The sequence below is a fragment of the Anas platyrhynchos genome, chromosome 2 (assembly GCF_047663525.1).
Source record: "Anas platyrhynchos isolate ZD024472 breed Pekin duck chromosome 2, IASCAAS_PekinDuck_T2T, whole genome shotgun sequence".
NCBI classification, from domain to species: Eukaryota; Metazoa; Chordata; class Aves; order Anseriformes; family Anatidae; genus Anas; species Anas platyrhynchos.
In genome coordinates, this window is record NC_092588.1 from 78,678,992 (window position 1) to 78,696,155 (window position 17,164).

General features: G+C 54.0%; 1 protein-coding gene across 1 annotated transcript; it reads left to right on the plus strand.

Moving 5' to 3' along the window:
• Nucleotides 1–10,677: 10,677 nt before the first annotated feature.
• FOXC1 (forkhead box C1) lies at nt 10,678–13,400 on the plus strand. Its single transcript, XM_038174197.2, has 2 exons — nt 10,678–10,947; nt 11,051–13,400. The coding sequence occupies exon 2, from the start codon at nt 11,472–11,474 to the stop codon at nt 13,272–13,274; it is 1,803 nt and encodes a 600-aa protein (XP_038030125.2). The 5' UTR covers nt 10,678–10,947; nt 11,051–11,471; the 3' UTR covers nt 13,275–13,400.
• The last annotated feature ends 3,764 nt before the right edge of the window (nt 13,401–17,164 follow it).

Genomic DNA, 17,164 nt, shown 5'->3' on the forward strand with positions numbered 1-17,164 from the left:
CTGCTGTCACCACATCTCAGCCTCCCTCCCTTGTCCTGCCACAACCCTGAGCAATTTGAGCCTTACTGCAGGTAGGCCCCCATGCCCCACAAAGCGTTGCTGCCACCCATTTCCTCCACTGCCAGACACAGCCACATGCACACAGGCAGTCCTGAAGAGGTGAAGCCACAGAAAAGGTGGGCTATTCCTACCTGAATAGAAAATACACACATGAAACAAGCACGTATGTGAAGACAGCCCCTCAGAAGTCCTGGCCTGATCTGAAGCCTACTGACAGCAGTAGTACAGAATTTGGGATCACTGAGATTAGTCTTGCTTTTGTATCTTCAGTGATTCATGTAAGAAGATCTCTGTACTATTTTTTTCCCCAAAAAAGGGGTGAGGAGCACGGAAAAACACTAAAAACATATCTTAATTTTACAACATTTTTCAGCTCACTTGGTGGCCTGGGAGGAGGTGCAAAGGTGGCAAGGGATGAAGGACTGGCAAGAGAGAAGCTTGGGTGCGTCACAGGAGAAGGGAAAGGTTGTAGGAGGAAGTGTAGGAGGTGATGCAGACAAGCTCACTAAATTGCAAGGCAAAGTGTAGGTTTTGTCCCCAAGCAAAACAACTCTGCACTGCTGTCAGGTCAAGCTAATAAAGCCAGCTCTTCAGAGACTCCACTGTCTGCCTGTATTTCCTCTTTCACCAAGAGGAAAAATAATTAATAAGCAGCTTCTGTCTGGCAATCAGCAACAGTTTGCATCATCACATATGGAGATGGCAGCCTTCCTGATCACAAAGCACACCTTTTCTTCAGTAGTGTAGCTTCTCCTGGTTCAGTCTTGGACCTAAGTGCCATCTACAGTGCTGCATACAACTCCTCTGAGGGAAGGAAGCTGGGCACATCCCACTTGTAAGTGCTATAAATGAAGCTCATCCAGGTTTCTAAAGTCTCAGTAGTTTGTCCATGGGCATAAGGGCTGAGCTCCAGTATTTGCAGAGTCTTCACAACATGGGATTTGCAATAGGGAATGAATATTGCTGGTAAGATGCATATTCACAGTGGATTTAGTACCGAATAGAACTTCCTTTGTTTACTATGCAGAGAACACAAGAAAATTAAGCTGATCTGGTGCTAGTCCAAGTCTCTGCTAGAAATGCTTTTGACAAAAGCTGACCTTTTTGCTCCTGAATAAATATTAGCTATTTGTTTGCGCATTGTTCAGCCAGTTTCGTAGATAGGCAAAGAAAAATGAGCAGAGAACTTAGTCATTTTCCCCCACCAGCAATTGTCAAATAAGTTATTCACAAATACATGCTTCCATCATTCATCTAGCACTAGACTAAACACTTTCTACTAAACTTAGTTTTCAGCATCATGTTTCAGTTTATGGTTACATTTTTCCCTGGGCAAAGTGAGCCAGTCATTAGACAGCTCTCATAGGTTTCTACTAAACATGCTTGATTAAGTCTTTTAAGAAGGAGGAGGTGGAGGAAGTTGTGTTTTGAAGTCAATGGGAACATTTCCATTCACTTCAATGGGAAATGTACTGAAAGAGATAACATTATTTTGAAGACTTAATGAGTATACTTAGATCTGCACACTAAACAAAACAAACAAAAAAACACACACACAAAAATAATCCTATTCTACCATTGTACACTACACTTTACAGTGGGCAGTCTTCCACCTGAACAGAATAAGGAACCAGTCTTAACACCAGAGCTGCCCAAAACAGCCACTTGCCCTACCACCACCCCAAGGTGCTACCTGGCACGTAACATACACACACCAAGTCCTGCAGCATCACCAAGGCTTAAGTCTTGCTCACTCTCCAGCAATTTAACTTCTTCCACACATTCATTCACCATGGTGATGCTGAGCTGGCACAGGTGCTTGCCTTTAATTTCTCCAAGCCAGAGCCACAGCTGATGCAATTCAGCTTAGTGGCTTAAGGATCTGGCCTCGTTTGAAAGGAAAAGCAGAATATTAAAAGAAAAATGAAAAAGAAGGGATTCAAACATGGATTTCTGGACTGATTTACTGCATGCCACGTAGCCATGCAAGGTCAGGATGACACACGTGCAGAGGACCTCTGAAATGAAGTAACTGCATGAAACAACCACATTCAAAATGTATATGGGTAGGCAAATTGAAAAACAGGCACACCTCAAGAGCACACCTTTGCTGCAGGTCAGCAAGAAAACTCAGTGTCATCTTTTTCTTCAAAGAGGTTTAGATGGCTGCTGCCATCCCCTAAATTTAAAAGAAAGAGGGACACGGTGTACTATTCACCGTATGCAAATCCCTGATGAACACCACTGAAGACAACTTCTGCGTTCATCCCTGCAGAGAGCAATCATTTTAATCAAGTGGTTACCATAAGCCCTCCTCTTCAAAAGGAAATGCCATGTTTTATTCCAGGTCCCATTGGTTTCAGATGAATCCTTAAAGTCTGGCCCCCAAGATAACTATGCTTATTCATTACTAGCACATCAGCCCAAGATCCTGGGCACAATCAGGAGCTAGACGGTGTACAAATGCAGAACAGGAGGCAGTCCCTACCTACCCTGCCAAGATTACAATCTCAGAAGTCATAGGGGAAAAAAAAAATAATAATAATAGACAAACAGGCTCAGCAGATGTTGAAAGCTAGAGGTGTGGTGGAGGGCTCACATTCCTTGCCTTATTCAGTGTGGAGATGCCAGAGGAGCCCAGCCTCTGGAGGGAAAGAGATGCGTGGAGAAACACAAAGCTCTCCCCATGGGTCAGTGAGGCCATCCCTGTCCATTGCCACCTCCTTTCACCCAGCTCTCCTAACCAGAGGAGCTGTTTTGGATGCATCTGTGCCCACGGTGGAAGATAAGGAGGACAGCACAGCTGGGCTTAAGCTTAATGCCCTTCTCTCCTTCTTCACTCAGCTCACTTGGCAGGTTCAGCTCAGGGCTTTCAAAAGAACCAGTGTCTGGAAGGCTGGCTATCCATATTTTTTCCTCCCCAACCTGTGCTTTAGCCCTTCAAGCTCAAGGCCTAAGCAACAAGAGGAGAGGCAATGGCATGAAAAGCTATGTGCTACTGCCAAAACATGTCACCTGGGGTCCCTCCATTCAAAATCGAGGGTTTGACCAGAGTTGAGACCTCTAAAAGACAGAGACACAAGGTGCAGAGCTGATAAGGACCTTCCTTTCAAACCTATCCCAAAGCCCAAGCCGTTATCTATTGGATCAGCCCCTGCAGGTACTTAGACGCCACTCTGCCTACTTTTTGGATCCCCGTGAGATTTAGGCTGAAAACAGGTGCCAAGATGCTCTGACTCAGGCGGTTGTGGGCATGCCCAGCAGCAGAGCGACTGGTGCCTGGGGAGCACGCCGGTAAGAGACGGAGGCACCTACCAACCTTGGATGCCTGCAAGGTTAGGTGGTCGCTCGGCCCCGAGCAAAAAGGCACCTGTGACCTTTGTGGTTTAGCAGTCCAAGCTCTGCCTAAGTCCTGTGGCAGGTGACAAAGTCCCCCTCCAATGCCGGCCCGTATGGAGGCCATTCACATTTCCTCCACGCAGTTCTCCCCCCTTAATTTAAGTGCGCCTAATCAGGAAATCTGCCTAATTGGAATATCTCGCTTAAAGATCAGGGATGCTTACTAACAATGACTGCATCTTGATCGGGACGGTAATATCACTTAATTGGGATGCCTTCAGGTATCTTAGTGGTTTGGGTTTTTTATGTCTCAAGCTCAAGCTAGTCTTGTCTGTCTGCTCCTCATAAAACAGCTTTCAGTTCCTCCTTAGTAATGACACAGGCAAACGATGATGTAAGTTACTTCAACATTTTTTGCTTCTGGCTGTTAGTTGGTGTGGGAGGGGCAAATTACCTGTTACTGTGGGTGTTCTTGCCACAGGGACGGTTACAGTAGCTTCGGCCTCCATCCCATGCACAGCCTCCCTCCACCTTCATGGGCCTCTCCGTCATGCAGGGTGCAGGTTGTGGTGCTCCGGAGGCTTGGCTGAGCAGGGAAATGCTGTTGTCTGCTACCTGGTGAGCCCGGGGGAAAGGCCACCAAGCAGAGTGTCCTACCACAAGTATGCTGTCCGTGACTTGCTGTTTGCAGCAGCCACAAGACCGAGAGGAAAAAAGAGTTTGTTAAAAGAAAGTTGTATCTGCCTATCTGCCCAACCAACCACACTTCTACCCCACAGTTATTCACATGTAATTATTTTTAAATGTAAGCCTGGCTCCACTTTAGGGGTTATTGAGTTAAACAAAAAACTTTTTTTTTTTTGAAAGTAATCCCTCAAGTATCTTTTTCTCCATGCCACACCATCTTATAAGACCCATATTTGTGTTTAACAAGTGCAGCACCTCTCAAGCAGTCGTCGGGCACCAGATACAGGCTTGCAACCTCTTCTACTTTGCAAAACAGGGGACTTGACCTTGTTTGGCCTGGCGGGTGCCATCCTTGCACACAAACATGAACCACGCCACCAAGCCCGGTTGGCCAGCCGGCCTCACCAGGGCAGAAATCAGGGCAGGAGCCGTGCAGCAGGGCAGGCAGCAAGCCAGAGCCACAGGGCCAGTGCCCTGTGATTGCGTGAAGGGGGCTCATGTCACCTGGGCAAACAGGGATGACGGAAACGTGTCTGTGAAAGCTTTGCGTTCAGTTGGTCTGTGAGAACAAAGAGCTCTGAAGGGACACCATAGTAAACACTGCCAAAACTCTTTTCCACTTCGGTGCAAATTTTCTGTTTCAAACCATGCCTACCAGCCTGTTGGTAGATGTGCAGGAATGGTACCGCATGTGGCCTGGTGGAGGCAGGGAAAAAACAGAGAGCAAGCAGATTGGAAACTGCAGATGGAGCTGGCATACTCGGGGGCTGCTCGGTGGCTGCTCGTACCTTTAAGCACCACGCTGCTTAGTTTTGAGGACAGAACCCTACCAGAAAGCTGGTCTTGCCTGGGGACCCCTGCAGCTGCAAGTTCCCTGTGCTCATTATGCAAGTACCATTTAAAAATCCCTCTCTTTGGTGCGTTCCCTGCATTTCATGGAAAACAGCAGGCACATCTTGAGTGCTCCGCTCTTTAATGATTCCTTCACCTCTTATGATTATTATACCGTAGCGTTTGCAGAGTGAGCCATTGTTTTCTGCGTGTAAACAACTCTAATGGGCTACTCCTAGCAGTGCGCAAGTAACTGTGCAACGAGAGCGTTTGTGGCTTCGTTAACAGTGCATATGCAGATCCCGAAGTTTTATGACCTGCATTACCATAGCTCGTAGGAGCCTTAAAGGAGGCTGGTTCTTTGGTGCGATTGTACTTAACATACATAAATGCCTCGTAAAACTGTGAAAGCCATGCGTGCATCTAGCTACGCGTGTACGTGTGACCCTGTGTGTATTTACACATCTCTCCAGCCGTACAAAAGGCGCAAAAAATGCTTCTGCCTCTGGATTCAGCAGACACTTTTACGAAGCTGTTCTTCGGAGGCCGAGCACGCCAGTAATTAGACAGCGAGGGGGAGGTTAAAAAACAGACCCACTTTTCCTGGAAACCAACACTTTTTTTCGCTCGCAACTTTTACGGGCCAGCCTGGCAACCCATAAAGACATTCCTTGGCAGAGCGCGAGAAATCACGGCCCCGGCAGAGCTGGCATCGCGCTGGCGCTCACCTCGGCTGCGCTTCGAGCAGGGGAGGGGGCCGGGAGAGGAGGGGGGATCCCTTTGCGGCATCGGGGGCGGCATTTGCGCGGCCGGCAGGTGCGCAGGTCCCGCGGGGGGGCGCGGAGCGGCGCAGCAGAGGCGCGCAAGAGCCGGGAGGGGGCGCCCGAGACCCGCGCAGCGCTCGGAGCCGCGCAGGTGGCCGCCGGCAGAGGGTGCGGGCGCTGCGCGGGTGTTGCGCGGGTGTTGCGCGGATGCTGCGCGGGCCCCCGGGCTCCGCCGCCCCCTCGCAAGGGCTGGGGATGGTAAAGGGCTGCTCGCCCTTCGCATCCATCTCCCTTTTCATCCCCAGGGCCCGGGGGGCTGCGCGCCCTCCCGAAATCAAGCCCCCAGCGCTCTGAAAGGAGCGCGCAGGGCGCGGGGAATGCGGTGTATCCAGGGGCTGATCGCTATCTGCTGCCTAATGACTTGCCAAGTGCTTATCGCTTCCCCGAGAAGGAGCTGTCGCTTCATTCTAATGTAAATAAAGCCTTCGTACAAATAAGTCTCTCTCCTCCCGGCTCGCCGAGGCAATAGGTGGGGATGGAGCAGAAGCGGGCTGCAAGAGGTTCGCGCTCCCAGCGCCGTTGCCCCCTGCGTGTTTTCATTTACACGGTCCCAGAGAATCCGATGGATTCGGCCCCCCTCCACCCTCGCTGCCCCTCCCAGGGAAAGGAAGGAAATAAGGGAGGAAAAGGAACACAAAAGGGACAAGGGACCTTGGAAAGTAAAAGGGAAAAAAAAATCATGTCTGGTTATCTTCTTGTCGTTTCTGGAGAGAGTTTTAAGCCCCCTCCAAGCCCCCCATATGTTGGTATTTCACTGTCAGATGGCAGAGCTAGAGAATCTGCCAAATTAAAGGGGTTTTGCTCTGTTGTGGGCTTTTTCTCCTTTTTCTCTGCCTGTGTTTGCTTGTGTGGCACCGCTCTACCTGAACTGCAGCAACAACACGAGCAGTTTCCCACAGCCTGGTTTTTGTTTTTATTCCCGGTGCCGTGACATCTCTGCGACGCAGCCTGTGTCACAGGGACGAATTATAGGTATGACCGCGATAATTATCGTGGGAAGAGGAATCTCGCGGGCTCCAGCCTATTTGTGGTCTCGGTTCTGCCTTGGAAATTGAATGCAAAATTCGCTTTTAGATACCAAAAGGTGACATTAAGGCATTTCGCTTGGGAACCACACTTAGCCCGTGACCGCTGCCGCATTTGCTGCGAAGGGCACTTTATTTGTCGTTCAGGAACGAGAACCTAGGAGATGCCAAAGGGACAGAGAGCTCGATTTCGTATTGGGTTGTGTTATTTACGCCTTAAGATAAAAGCCTGGACTGGAAGACTACCCGGGCTTATTTATGAAATTGCTAACCCACGTTAACAAAACAACAATCACGCCTGTTTGCTTAACCGAGAGGCAGCGAACAGCCCTTGCGTTTAGAGCCCGCCTGAATTGCTGGGGCTGAGGGGGCAGAGGTGCTCCTGCAGGGCAGGGGGGGGCTGTCAGCGGTGGCCAGCGGCTGCAAACGGAGAGGGGGCTTCGGCTTCGGGTGGATTTTCAGGCGGTGAGGCAGGGATTTGTTACCGTCTCCTGCCCCCCGAAAGGATGTTTGTTAAGCGGTTTTCTCCTGCGGTGTCGCCCGCTGTTGCAGGAACGTGGAAAGCTGCATCCTGAGCTGCAAAGAGCCGGGCGGCTGGTTTCAGGAGTCACCGGGATGCTGCTGTGATGTCGGAGCCAAAAGAAGGAGAGAGAAACGAAGCTCTGACTACGTCTAAACATAAACAGCCCGAGGCTGGCAAGCAGCTCACCTCCAGGTCTGGGAGAAGAGAGCAGAGGAGAGGACAACCCCCAGCGAGCAGCGTGGGTCCACCTAGGTTTTGCCCAGGTCAGACGGCAGCCCCTCCGCCTACCGCCCCGATGTCATCTCTCTTTCTGACATCCCCATAAATAAGGCTGCGGATGACCACACACGAGCCAAGCCCCGGAGCGCTGCCGGAGCTCTCCCGGCCCGCCGCTGCCGTCGGGGCTCCGGCTCCACTCCGGCTCCGCTCCGGTTCCGCTCCGGTTCCGCGCCCCTCGCCCATGTAGAGGCCCCGACGAGTGCGACAAAGCCAGGGCACTGCCCAAACCCAGCGCCGGAGAGCAGGCAGGGGGGTGAAACCCAAAAGCTGAAGGCTCTTTCTGGGTGGCAGCCCAAGGAGGCAGTGGGAAAAGTGAGCCCTCAGCCTCCCCAGCCCCGGCTGTTTTCCCCCCAACACACACACACACACACACACACACACACACAATCACAACCCGCACAATGGTGACTTTTGTGCCTCCAGGAGAGAAAGCAGAGTCCTGCCGCTGTAAGGGACGTAACTTAACACACACCAGGCGTTGCGTCAGGTCGCAATTAGGGAATCGGAGGGGCTGTTGCAAAACGCATCAGATGCAAACCCGCGCCGGATTAATGCCCCCCACCCTTCCTCCCCTGCCCTGCGCTGAAACTTCTCGCCCTTACTGCGGCGTGCTCGGGAGGGCAGCCCCGCTGCTGTGAGCACCGTCCTGCCAAAACGGCAAAGGCAGCGAGGGGCCGGCTGCTGCGCCTCCGGGGCAGCGAGCGGGGAGCGGGTGGAAAGGGTTTCTGACTGCAGGTAACGCCGTGGGAAAACCGGATGACCTGGGCTGCATGGAAACGTGCTGAAGTGCCCCGTTTCTTTTTGCCTTTTTTTTTTTTTTTTTTTTTTTCCTTGCTTTTCAGCAAAGCGAGGAAGAGTTTTTGCAAACACAAAGTGTTGGGATCGATGTGCAGTCCAGTGCTCGCACATTTAATAATTCTGCAGCGGTGGGAGGAAAGGGGAAAACGTGTAATTAGGCAGGAGCAGGTGAAAGATTCCAGACGATGAAATACAACAGGCTAAACGGGATAATGTATTCACCATTAAAGGACTGACATTTATTACCAAAAGGAGACCCGTTATGTTTGAATATGAAAAGGAGCAGATACGGGGCTGTATAAATTACCTCCTTCGCATTACTTGCATCTCGTTTAAAAATAGATACGTCCATATTGAATAACCAGCGGGCTTGTGTTTGGGAGCAAAGGACGGACCTGTGGAAACACCACCTAGCAAACGATGCACCTCTAACACGCTCCCCAGACGCACTCCCCAGAGCAATCGATCACAGTAAAAAGCGGGGAAAGGAGAGGGGGGAGAAATCAGGGGAGCCAAAAGGGGCTTTTCACGTATCGGTGGTGTCACAAGCTCAGGGTAGGCAATTCGTCTCCCAGTCACACACATACACACACGCGGGCACGTCTTTCCCGTACAAATTCCACCCCTTAAAATAGATTTCAGCTCGTTGCCTTTAACTGATCTATTATTAACGCTAATGAAGCGGCAGAGGTACAGGCTGGGAGGTAAGGAAGAGGACCGGCTTGGATTTCAGATAGCCGAAGAACTGGTGAAACACGCCGCTGGGCAGACACGTCTATCTACGATTCGCCTCGTGTTTAAAGCTCAAAAATAAAATCTTCGCTGAGAGGCAAGAGCAACCGAAAAGGGAATGTCAAAAAAGAAATCACCGAGCCCTCACTCTCCGCTCCCTCTGAGCTCCCGTTAAAGTGTTATTCTAAACATCTCGTGACAGCCCAAATACGCTTTTAGACATTTAAACAAAGGCAACAACCGCAGAAATCAAGTCTTTACGGCAGATCCGGCCAAACAATTTCAGGAGCATCCCTTTTATTGTACCTATTCTTTTTTTTTTCTTTTTTTTTTTTCGCTTTTGACACACCTGATGTGCCCCTGAGTCCACTCTGAAAGAGATTAGGAACAAAAGAGCGCTCTCTGCGGCTCCGGCCAGTAAATAAAGAAGCCGCTCGCTCCGCCGCATCCCCTAAGGTCTGCAGAGATTTACCTGCACAAGCGAGCTAAAGACCCGGCACAAAGCAAGGCGCCCGTGTTTATAAACAGCAGAGGCAGCGGGCGCTTTCTTTGCGGGCCGTCAGAGGAAAGCCCTTCATGGCTGAGTAATAAAAGGGAGCTGTGGAGGGAGGACTCGGCAGGAGCTGGTCAGCTGGAGGAATGCGATCCCTTCGGGAACGTCAGGGGCAGGCAGGCGGCCGGCTGGAGGCAGGGCTGGGGCTGGGGCAGGGGCATCCGATCGCCCGCACCCGCACGACCCCCTCGCACTTTCCTCTACCGTCCCCGATGCCACGGGAGGTGAGGCTGAGCCTCCCTCGGAGAACAGCGAGCGAGCCGGAGCAGCGGCGTGGAGCCTGCCCGCGGCCCCGGGAGGGAAAGGGTGGAGAGAGCCCGGCGGGAGGGAGCGGGGAGAGGAGGCGAAAGAGTCCGAAGGGGGAAAAAATGAAAAAAAAGTAAAAGAGTAAAATGAAAAAATAAAAAAAAGAAAATGAAAGAGAAATTAAAAATAAATGAAAAAAAAAAATGGAAAAAGTAAATGAAAAAGTGAAAATGAAATAATAAAATAAAATAAAATAAAATAAAATAAAATAAAATAATAAAATAAAATAAAATAAAATAAAATAAAATAAAATAAAATAAAATAAAATAAAATAAAATAAAATAAAAAGTAGGGGAGGAACACGCGCGGCGGCGAGTGGGGTGCACGCGTGGGTGGGAAGCGCTCCGGGGGAGCACGTCCATGTGTATGTGCACTGGTTAAATACGGGGCTATGTGGATGCGCGCACGTCCTGCGTGCGCCCGGGGCGGGTTGCGCGGGTGGGGGGCGCGGGGGTGGGCGCGCAAAACGCGCGCAGGACCGAGGGGGGTCCACGCGTGCCCCGGGGATCCGCGTGTGCCGGCGAGCGTGTGTGGCCGGTCCCCGAGAGCTGCGACTCCCAGGGCTGCTGCTGCAGGGATTTTTTTTTCCCCGTCTTTTTTTTTTTTTTTTTTTTTCCTCTCTCTCTCTCTTTTTTTTTTAAGCTCGCTCTTTTTTTTTTTTTTCTTTTTTTTTTTTTCCCTCCTCATTCAGAGCCCCGGGTGTCTCCCGGCCCTCATTGGCCGGCCGAGCTCGGCGGGGCGGAGCCGGGCCGCCTGCAAAAGGAGGAAAAGAAAAAAAAAAAAAGGAGAGCGAGCGAGAGAGGGGAGAGAGAGAGGGAAAAAAAAAAAGAGAAAACTGTAAGTGCGTAAAAAAGTTCTCGCCGCGGTGACGGATGCTCAAAAGTTCAGGAGTTTTTCCGATGCTTCGCAAAGCAGCCTGCGACTGAAAAAGAGACTGAAAAACGAGCGAGGGAGAGAGAGAGGGCGAGTTTGCACTGGGAGACCGGGAAGGTGGATTTTTTGCCGCTGCTGCCGCTCGCTTAAGAAAAAAAAAAAAAAAAAAAAAAAAAAAGCCAACAAAACACATCCCTCTACTTTTGTCCCTCCTTTGCAGACAACTTGTTGCAGATCCCCGTGGAGCGAGGAACCGGGAGCGTGGGAGCCTCTTCGCGAAGGTTTTATTTCCTTACTACTCTTTCTGCGTTGGGAAGCTGCTTTCTCCGCTGCGATTCCTTTTTTCGCCCTCCGCCGGTTTCTTGCGAGAAAACGCTTTCGGCCTCCCCCCCCGGCCCGGGCTCTTCTTCCCCCCCCGGCTCTGACTTTCCCCTCCTCCCCCCCCCGGGGCCGGTGGGCTTTGGCGGCCGAGGACGGAGCGGAGCCTCCCGGCGCCGCCGTCGGGCTCCGTGCCCCGTTTCCCCGCGCTCCGCCGGGGGCTGCCCGGTGCGGCTCGGTCGGCGGAGCGGCGGAGGGGTGGAGGGGAAAGGGCCGAGCTGCTCGGGCCGGCGGGGAGGCAGGGCGAAAGCTGCCGGGGGGACATGCAGGCTCGCTACTCCGTGTCCAGCCCCAACTCCCTGGGAGTGGTGCCGTACCTCGGCGGCGAGCAGAGCTACTACCGAGCCGCCGCCGCGGCGGCCGGCGGGGGCTACGCGGCCATGCCGGCCCCGATGAGCATGTACTCGCACCCGGCCCACGAGCAGTACCCGGGCGGCATGGCCCGAGCCTACGGGCCCTACACGCCGCCGCCGCAGCCCAAGGATATGGTGAAGCCGCCCTACAGCTACATCGCCCTCATCACCATGGCCATCCAGAACGCGCCCGATAAGAAGATCACCTTGAACGGGATCTACCAGTTCATCATGGAGCGGTTCCCTTTCTACCGGGACAACAAGCAGGGCTGGCAGAACAGCATCCGCCACAACCTCTCCCTCAACGAGTGCTTCGTCAAGGTGCCCCGCGACGACAAGAAGCCCGGCAAGGGCTCCTACTGGACCCTCGACCCGGACTCCTACAACATGTTCGAGAACGGCAGCTTCCTCCGCCGCCGCCGCCGCTTCAAGAAGAAGGACGCCGTCAAGGACAAGGAGGACAAGGACCGCCTGCACCTCAAGGACCATGCCCCGCCGCCGCCGCGCCCGCCGCCGCCCGCCGCAGCCTCGGCCGCCGCCGTCGAGCCCGAGGGCGGCCCCGCCGGGGGGGGCAGCGCCCCGCCGCCGCCGCCGCCGCCCCCCGTCCGCATCCAGGACATCAAGACGGAGAACGGCACGGCCTCGCCGCCGCACGCCGGCTCCCCCCCCGGCGCCGCTCCGCCGCTGGGCGCCGTGCCCAAAATCGAGAGCCCCGACAGCAGCAGCAGCCTGTCGAGCGGCGGCAGCCCCCGCAGCGCCCTCCCCTCCGCCCGCTCGCTCAGCCTCGAAGCCCCCGAGCCGCCGCCGCCGCCGCCGCCCCCGCCGCCGCCGCCGCCTCCCCACCACCACCACCACCACCACGGGCCGGGCTTCAGCGTGGACAACATCATGACCTCGCTGCGCGGCTCCCCGCAGGGGGCGGCCGAGCTGGGCTCCGGCCTGCTGCCCCCCGCCGCCGCCGCCGCCGCCCCCCGCAGCGGCATCCCCCCGGCCCTGTCCCTCGGCGGCTACTCGCCGGGCCACAGCTCCGTCTACAGCTCGCCCTGCGGCCAGCCCGCCGCCTCGGCGGCCACCTACCACTGCAACATGCAAGCCATGAGCCTGTACGCGGCGGCGGGCGGCGCCGAGCGGACCCCCGGCCACCTGCCCCCCCCCGCCGCCGCCGCCGCCAGCCCCGCCGAGGAGCCGCTGCCCGACTACGCGCTGCCGTCGGGGGGCGGCGGAGCGGGGGGCAGCGGCGGCGGAGGAGGCGGCGGAGGAGGAGGAGGAGGGGGCGGCGGGGGGGCGCTGGGGCACGGCGGGCTGGGCGGCGCGGCGGGCGGCCACCAGGAGGGGCAGCACCCGCACCCGCACCCGCACCAGGGCCGCCTGGCCTCCTGGTACCTCAACCAGGCGGCGGCGGCGGCGGCGGCGGCGGCGGCGGTGGCGGCGGCGGGGGAGCTGGGCCCGCTGGCGGGCGCGCCGGGCTACGGGGGGGCGCAGCAAGGCTTCGCCGCCGCCCCCAGGGAGGTCTTCGAGGCGCCGCGCCTCGGCCTCAGCGCCTCGCCCGGAGGAGGGGGCAGCGGCGGGGGCCCGGGCGGCGGCGGCGGCGGCGGTGGCGGCGGAGGAGGCGGCGGCGGGGCGGGGGGAGGCAGCTGTCAGATGGCCTTCCCCGGCAGCCAGCCCCTCTACCGCACCTCCGGGGCCTTCGTCTACGACTGCGGCAAGTTCTGAGCGCCCCCCGCCCCGGCCCCGACGCCCACCCACCCCTCACCCCCCTCCGACGCCGCTCGGGGGTCCCCGCGGCCGCCCCGAGGGAGAGGAGAGCGCGGGCGAAAAGCCTTTGTACAGAGACAGCTCCAAAGCATGTCTTGGTTTTGTTAAAGGACAGTGTTACTCCGATAACACGTAAGTTTTTTTTTTTTTTTTTTCTGTTGTTGTTGTTTTTTTCCTCCTTGCTTTTGAGAAATACTCCCTCCAACCTCACCCTCCCACCCCGTGCGCCCCGGCCCTTAAGGTATCGCCAGGCCCTGTGTTTAAAGGGGGCGAAAAACCCAGCGTAGAGTACCGGCTTCTCCCCTTTCTCCCCCGTCCCGGACCCTCCTCTTTTACAAGGACTTGTTTTAAAATGTAAATTGCGACATAGTAATTTATTTTTAATTTGTAGTTGGATGTTGCGGACCAAACGCCAGAAAGTGTTTCCCCCCTTCCCTGAAAATTGACTGAAACGCTGATTTTTTTTTTTCACTATATATAAAAAAGGGAAACTGTATTAATCTTATTCTATCAATATTTTTTTCTTTTTTTTTTTTTGTTGAAAATATTCTGAAGGTATTGCATTGTTTGTTTATTAATAAATTACCATTCAGTTGGAATGCTCCTCCACACGTCTGTATATTTTAATACTTTCGTTCAGAGCGAGGCAGAGAGAGGGGAAAGGGATTTCCTAACTAACTTTGCCGATGGAACAGCTCGTTCCCCTCCGCGCAAATTCCAGAGACCATTTAGGATCTGCCAGGTCGAAAAAAATCCCTTTTCGGTCTCTTCTGCAATATGTTCCACTTAGTCAGCTCGCCTTATCCGCTAGGAAAAAAAAAAAAAAGGGAAAAAATAAATACTTTCCCATGGCAGCTCTGAGTTGGCAAATAAACAAACACGTTTTCTTAGCAATTAATGGGCAAGACCTGGAAACGTTTGGCCGTGCGCAGCGGCAGGACAAGCTCACGGCTTTTTAAATAAGGTGCCCGTGTTGTAAGGCTGTGGGAAGCGCCAACGCCGAGTGTGTGGCTGCGAGCATACATCGGGCTGGCGATCGCTGTGGGTGCAGTGCATACGCGTTTATATCCGGGGTTTCCATACGGATCCGTATTGGAAAAAGGACTGCCTATTTATTCACGGCTTCATGTACGCGTCGCATGTGTTTCTGAGCTCCACGGTGTATTTTGGATGGCAGCTATCCTGTAACACGGATATTCGTAAATATAATGGAAGCCTACTTTGTAGAACTGGTGGCAACGCGCGCCATCACACCCGTGAAGCCGCTTCTGTAATGTAGAAATAGATTTGAAAGTCCTGTTTTATGTCAGGAAAAAAATAATGATGAAGAAGTTGCATTAAAAGGGTGCCTCTGCGCTCTAGCCTTACTCCTCTGTAGCTCTTACTCCCGTCCTTTAGGGACATTGCCGCTCTGTTGGGAGTGCCCTAATTGCTCTGCCCGAGATTGTTTTAGAAAGAGTTGGTGTGGCAGAATTTTTTTTTTTTTTTTTTTTTTTTCGCCTCTCCCCTCCCTCCTTTTTCTTAAACCTGTAGAGAAAAAAAAAAAAAAAATGTTACCAGGGGAGCAGATGAGTGCTGCTTGTCAGACCGAGAATCTCACCTTCTGGACAATTTGCAATTACGAACCTACGGGCGATGGGGGATCACCTCCCCCTTTTGTAAATAACCACCAAAAACGCAATAAATTCATTAACTTGAAAAGAATCTGCCTTGTCAGTCAGACCTGGGAAGAAGATTATTTGATTAGAGATATTTAAGGCCTAAAGTTTGCTTTCAAGATAATACAGTTTCCTATCAGTGCCTCTTATCTAAAGGCAACACTTAGCAGTAATTGCCGCTGCATTGTTAAGGGTTACACTGTAAATAAATACGAAGGTATTTACAGTTAAACCTTATTACCTTGCTTTTGAGCTGCTCTTCCTCTCCAAAGCGATAATCCGCTGTTAGAAAACCCCTGAAGCAGAGCGGCCGAACCGGGGGCTCGCTGCATAAAGCTGGCTTGAAACGCGTTTGTGGAAATACCTCGCTCCTTTTATTTTATTTTATATATATGTTTTTTTTTTTTTTTTTTTTTTTAATTATTTGGCTCTTGCTGAAGAGTTTCTCGGCCTTCTTTATAGCCGTTTGCTGGTTGAATCGGGTCCGACAAAGCGCAGCGCCCCGCCGCCCGGTTATTCTGGGGCCGAAGCGGGGGCAAAGCGGGGCCGAGCGGGTCGGCTGCGGGGTCCTGGGGGGGTCCCAGCTCCCCTCGCACCGCTGCCGGCCCAGGGGGGCCGGGGCCTTTGGCCGCCTCCCGTTTTCGCTTCTTTTCCCTGGGACAAGCGGAGCCCCGGAGGCGGCGGCGGGGGGGTGGGGGGCTGCGTGGAAACGCCGTGCCCGCCTCCTCCCCTCCCGGTATCGAAAACCGGGCTGAAAATTAAAGAAATGAGAGGGCAGAGCGGCGACTGCATGCGCTGTTTGCCTAGTTTTTTTTTTTTCTTCGCGTCGGACGCCGGTCTCTTTGGGATTTCGTATTTATTTATTTATTTTTTTAAATATTTTTTTTTCCAGCGGTGGGGTGGGTGATGCGGGGAAAATTAAAAAAAACAGTAGTCAGCTCGGCTCGTCCGGGGGGATGTCTGCGTGTGTGTGGAGGGGAGAGAAATGGGGGGGGGGGGGGTTGAAGCTCCCGAACAAGTGCCGCTGCAGCGCAACTTGCGCTCCCCGCCTGGCTGCGGGAGGGCGGCGGAGGCCCGGGGGGCAGGGGAAGGAGGCTGGAAGCGGGGAGGCCGAAAAACATCCCGGGGATTTTGGGGGGCTGGGGAGGGGTGGTCTGTCCTGCGGAGATCACGCGCGGGTTGTATTATTATTATTATTATTATTATTATTATTATTATTATTATTATTGCTCTAGCTGTTATTACTATTATTTTTTTGTGGTGACGATGATGATGGCGAGCAGGGGGCAAGGCGGAGGGTCCCTCCTGATCTCTGGTTGTCTCCCAGCAGAGCTCCGCGGCGGTGCGAGGGACGTGCGGCCGGCGGCGGCGGGACGGTGCGGCTGCGAGGCCCCGGCCCTGCCTGCGGAGCGGCGCCCTTGGGTGCCAGGTCAGCGCGCAGCTTCGCGGCGTGTCTGTGGCTCGAGGTTGGATGTCAGAGCTTTCGCCTCGCTCGCCGTCCGCGAGGGGAAAGAAAAAAAAAAAAAAAAAAAAAAAAGGCGCAGCGTATTTTTAAAAATTATCATTTGAGGGGCCGTTCCGTTCTGGTGGTTTCTAACTCGTGTTTGCTCATCTGCCCCCGAAACCGAGGGAAAAGTGGAGTGTGAAATTCTTCCCGGCAGAAGGGCAGTGTTCGCCCCTCCGCCTAAATTTCCTATGCAAAAAGTTTTTCTAGAAGTGACTGACAGCTCGGGGTTTGTTCCTGAAAGGTCATAACCAAAAATAGCGGGGAAGTGCATGCAAAGAGGACGTTTTGAACCCTTCCCTACCTCCACACGCCAGTTTGCGGGGAGGCTGTTTGTGTCGTGGACGGAGACCTTCAGGGAACGGCTGCAAACGAGCCTTTCACCGTAGCCGGGGCCCTTTCTGAAAGTCGCGAAGTTCGGGGAAAGAGCCTCAAAGTTCACCCGGGTCTATTTTCATAGCCCGGCCCAACTTTGTACCGCTCGGCAGCCCTGGCGTCGCACCGCATCGCCCAGCCGGCTGCACCGCGGCAGCGCGCAGCCCTCTGCCCCCCAAAACACGGCGCAGCCGGAGCGGGGCGAGCTGGAAATTGCGCGCCGGGGGGCTTCGCTTGCGCGCTGCCGCCGCGCAGGCCGGGGCAGGCGCTGATGCGAGGGGCCGCGGGGGGCTGAGCACGTCTGGGCGCCC

Coding starts and splice junctions, on each gene's coding strand:
- FOXC1 (XM_038174197.2), top strand. CDS start 11,472: ATGCAGGCTCGCTACTCCGTGTCCAGCCCCAACTCCCTGGGAGTGGTG.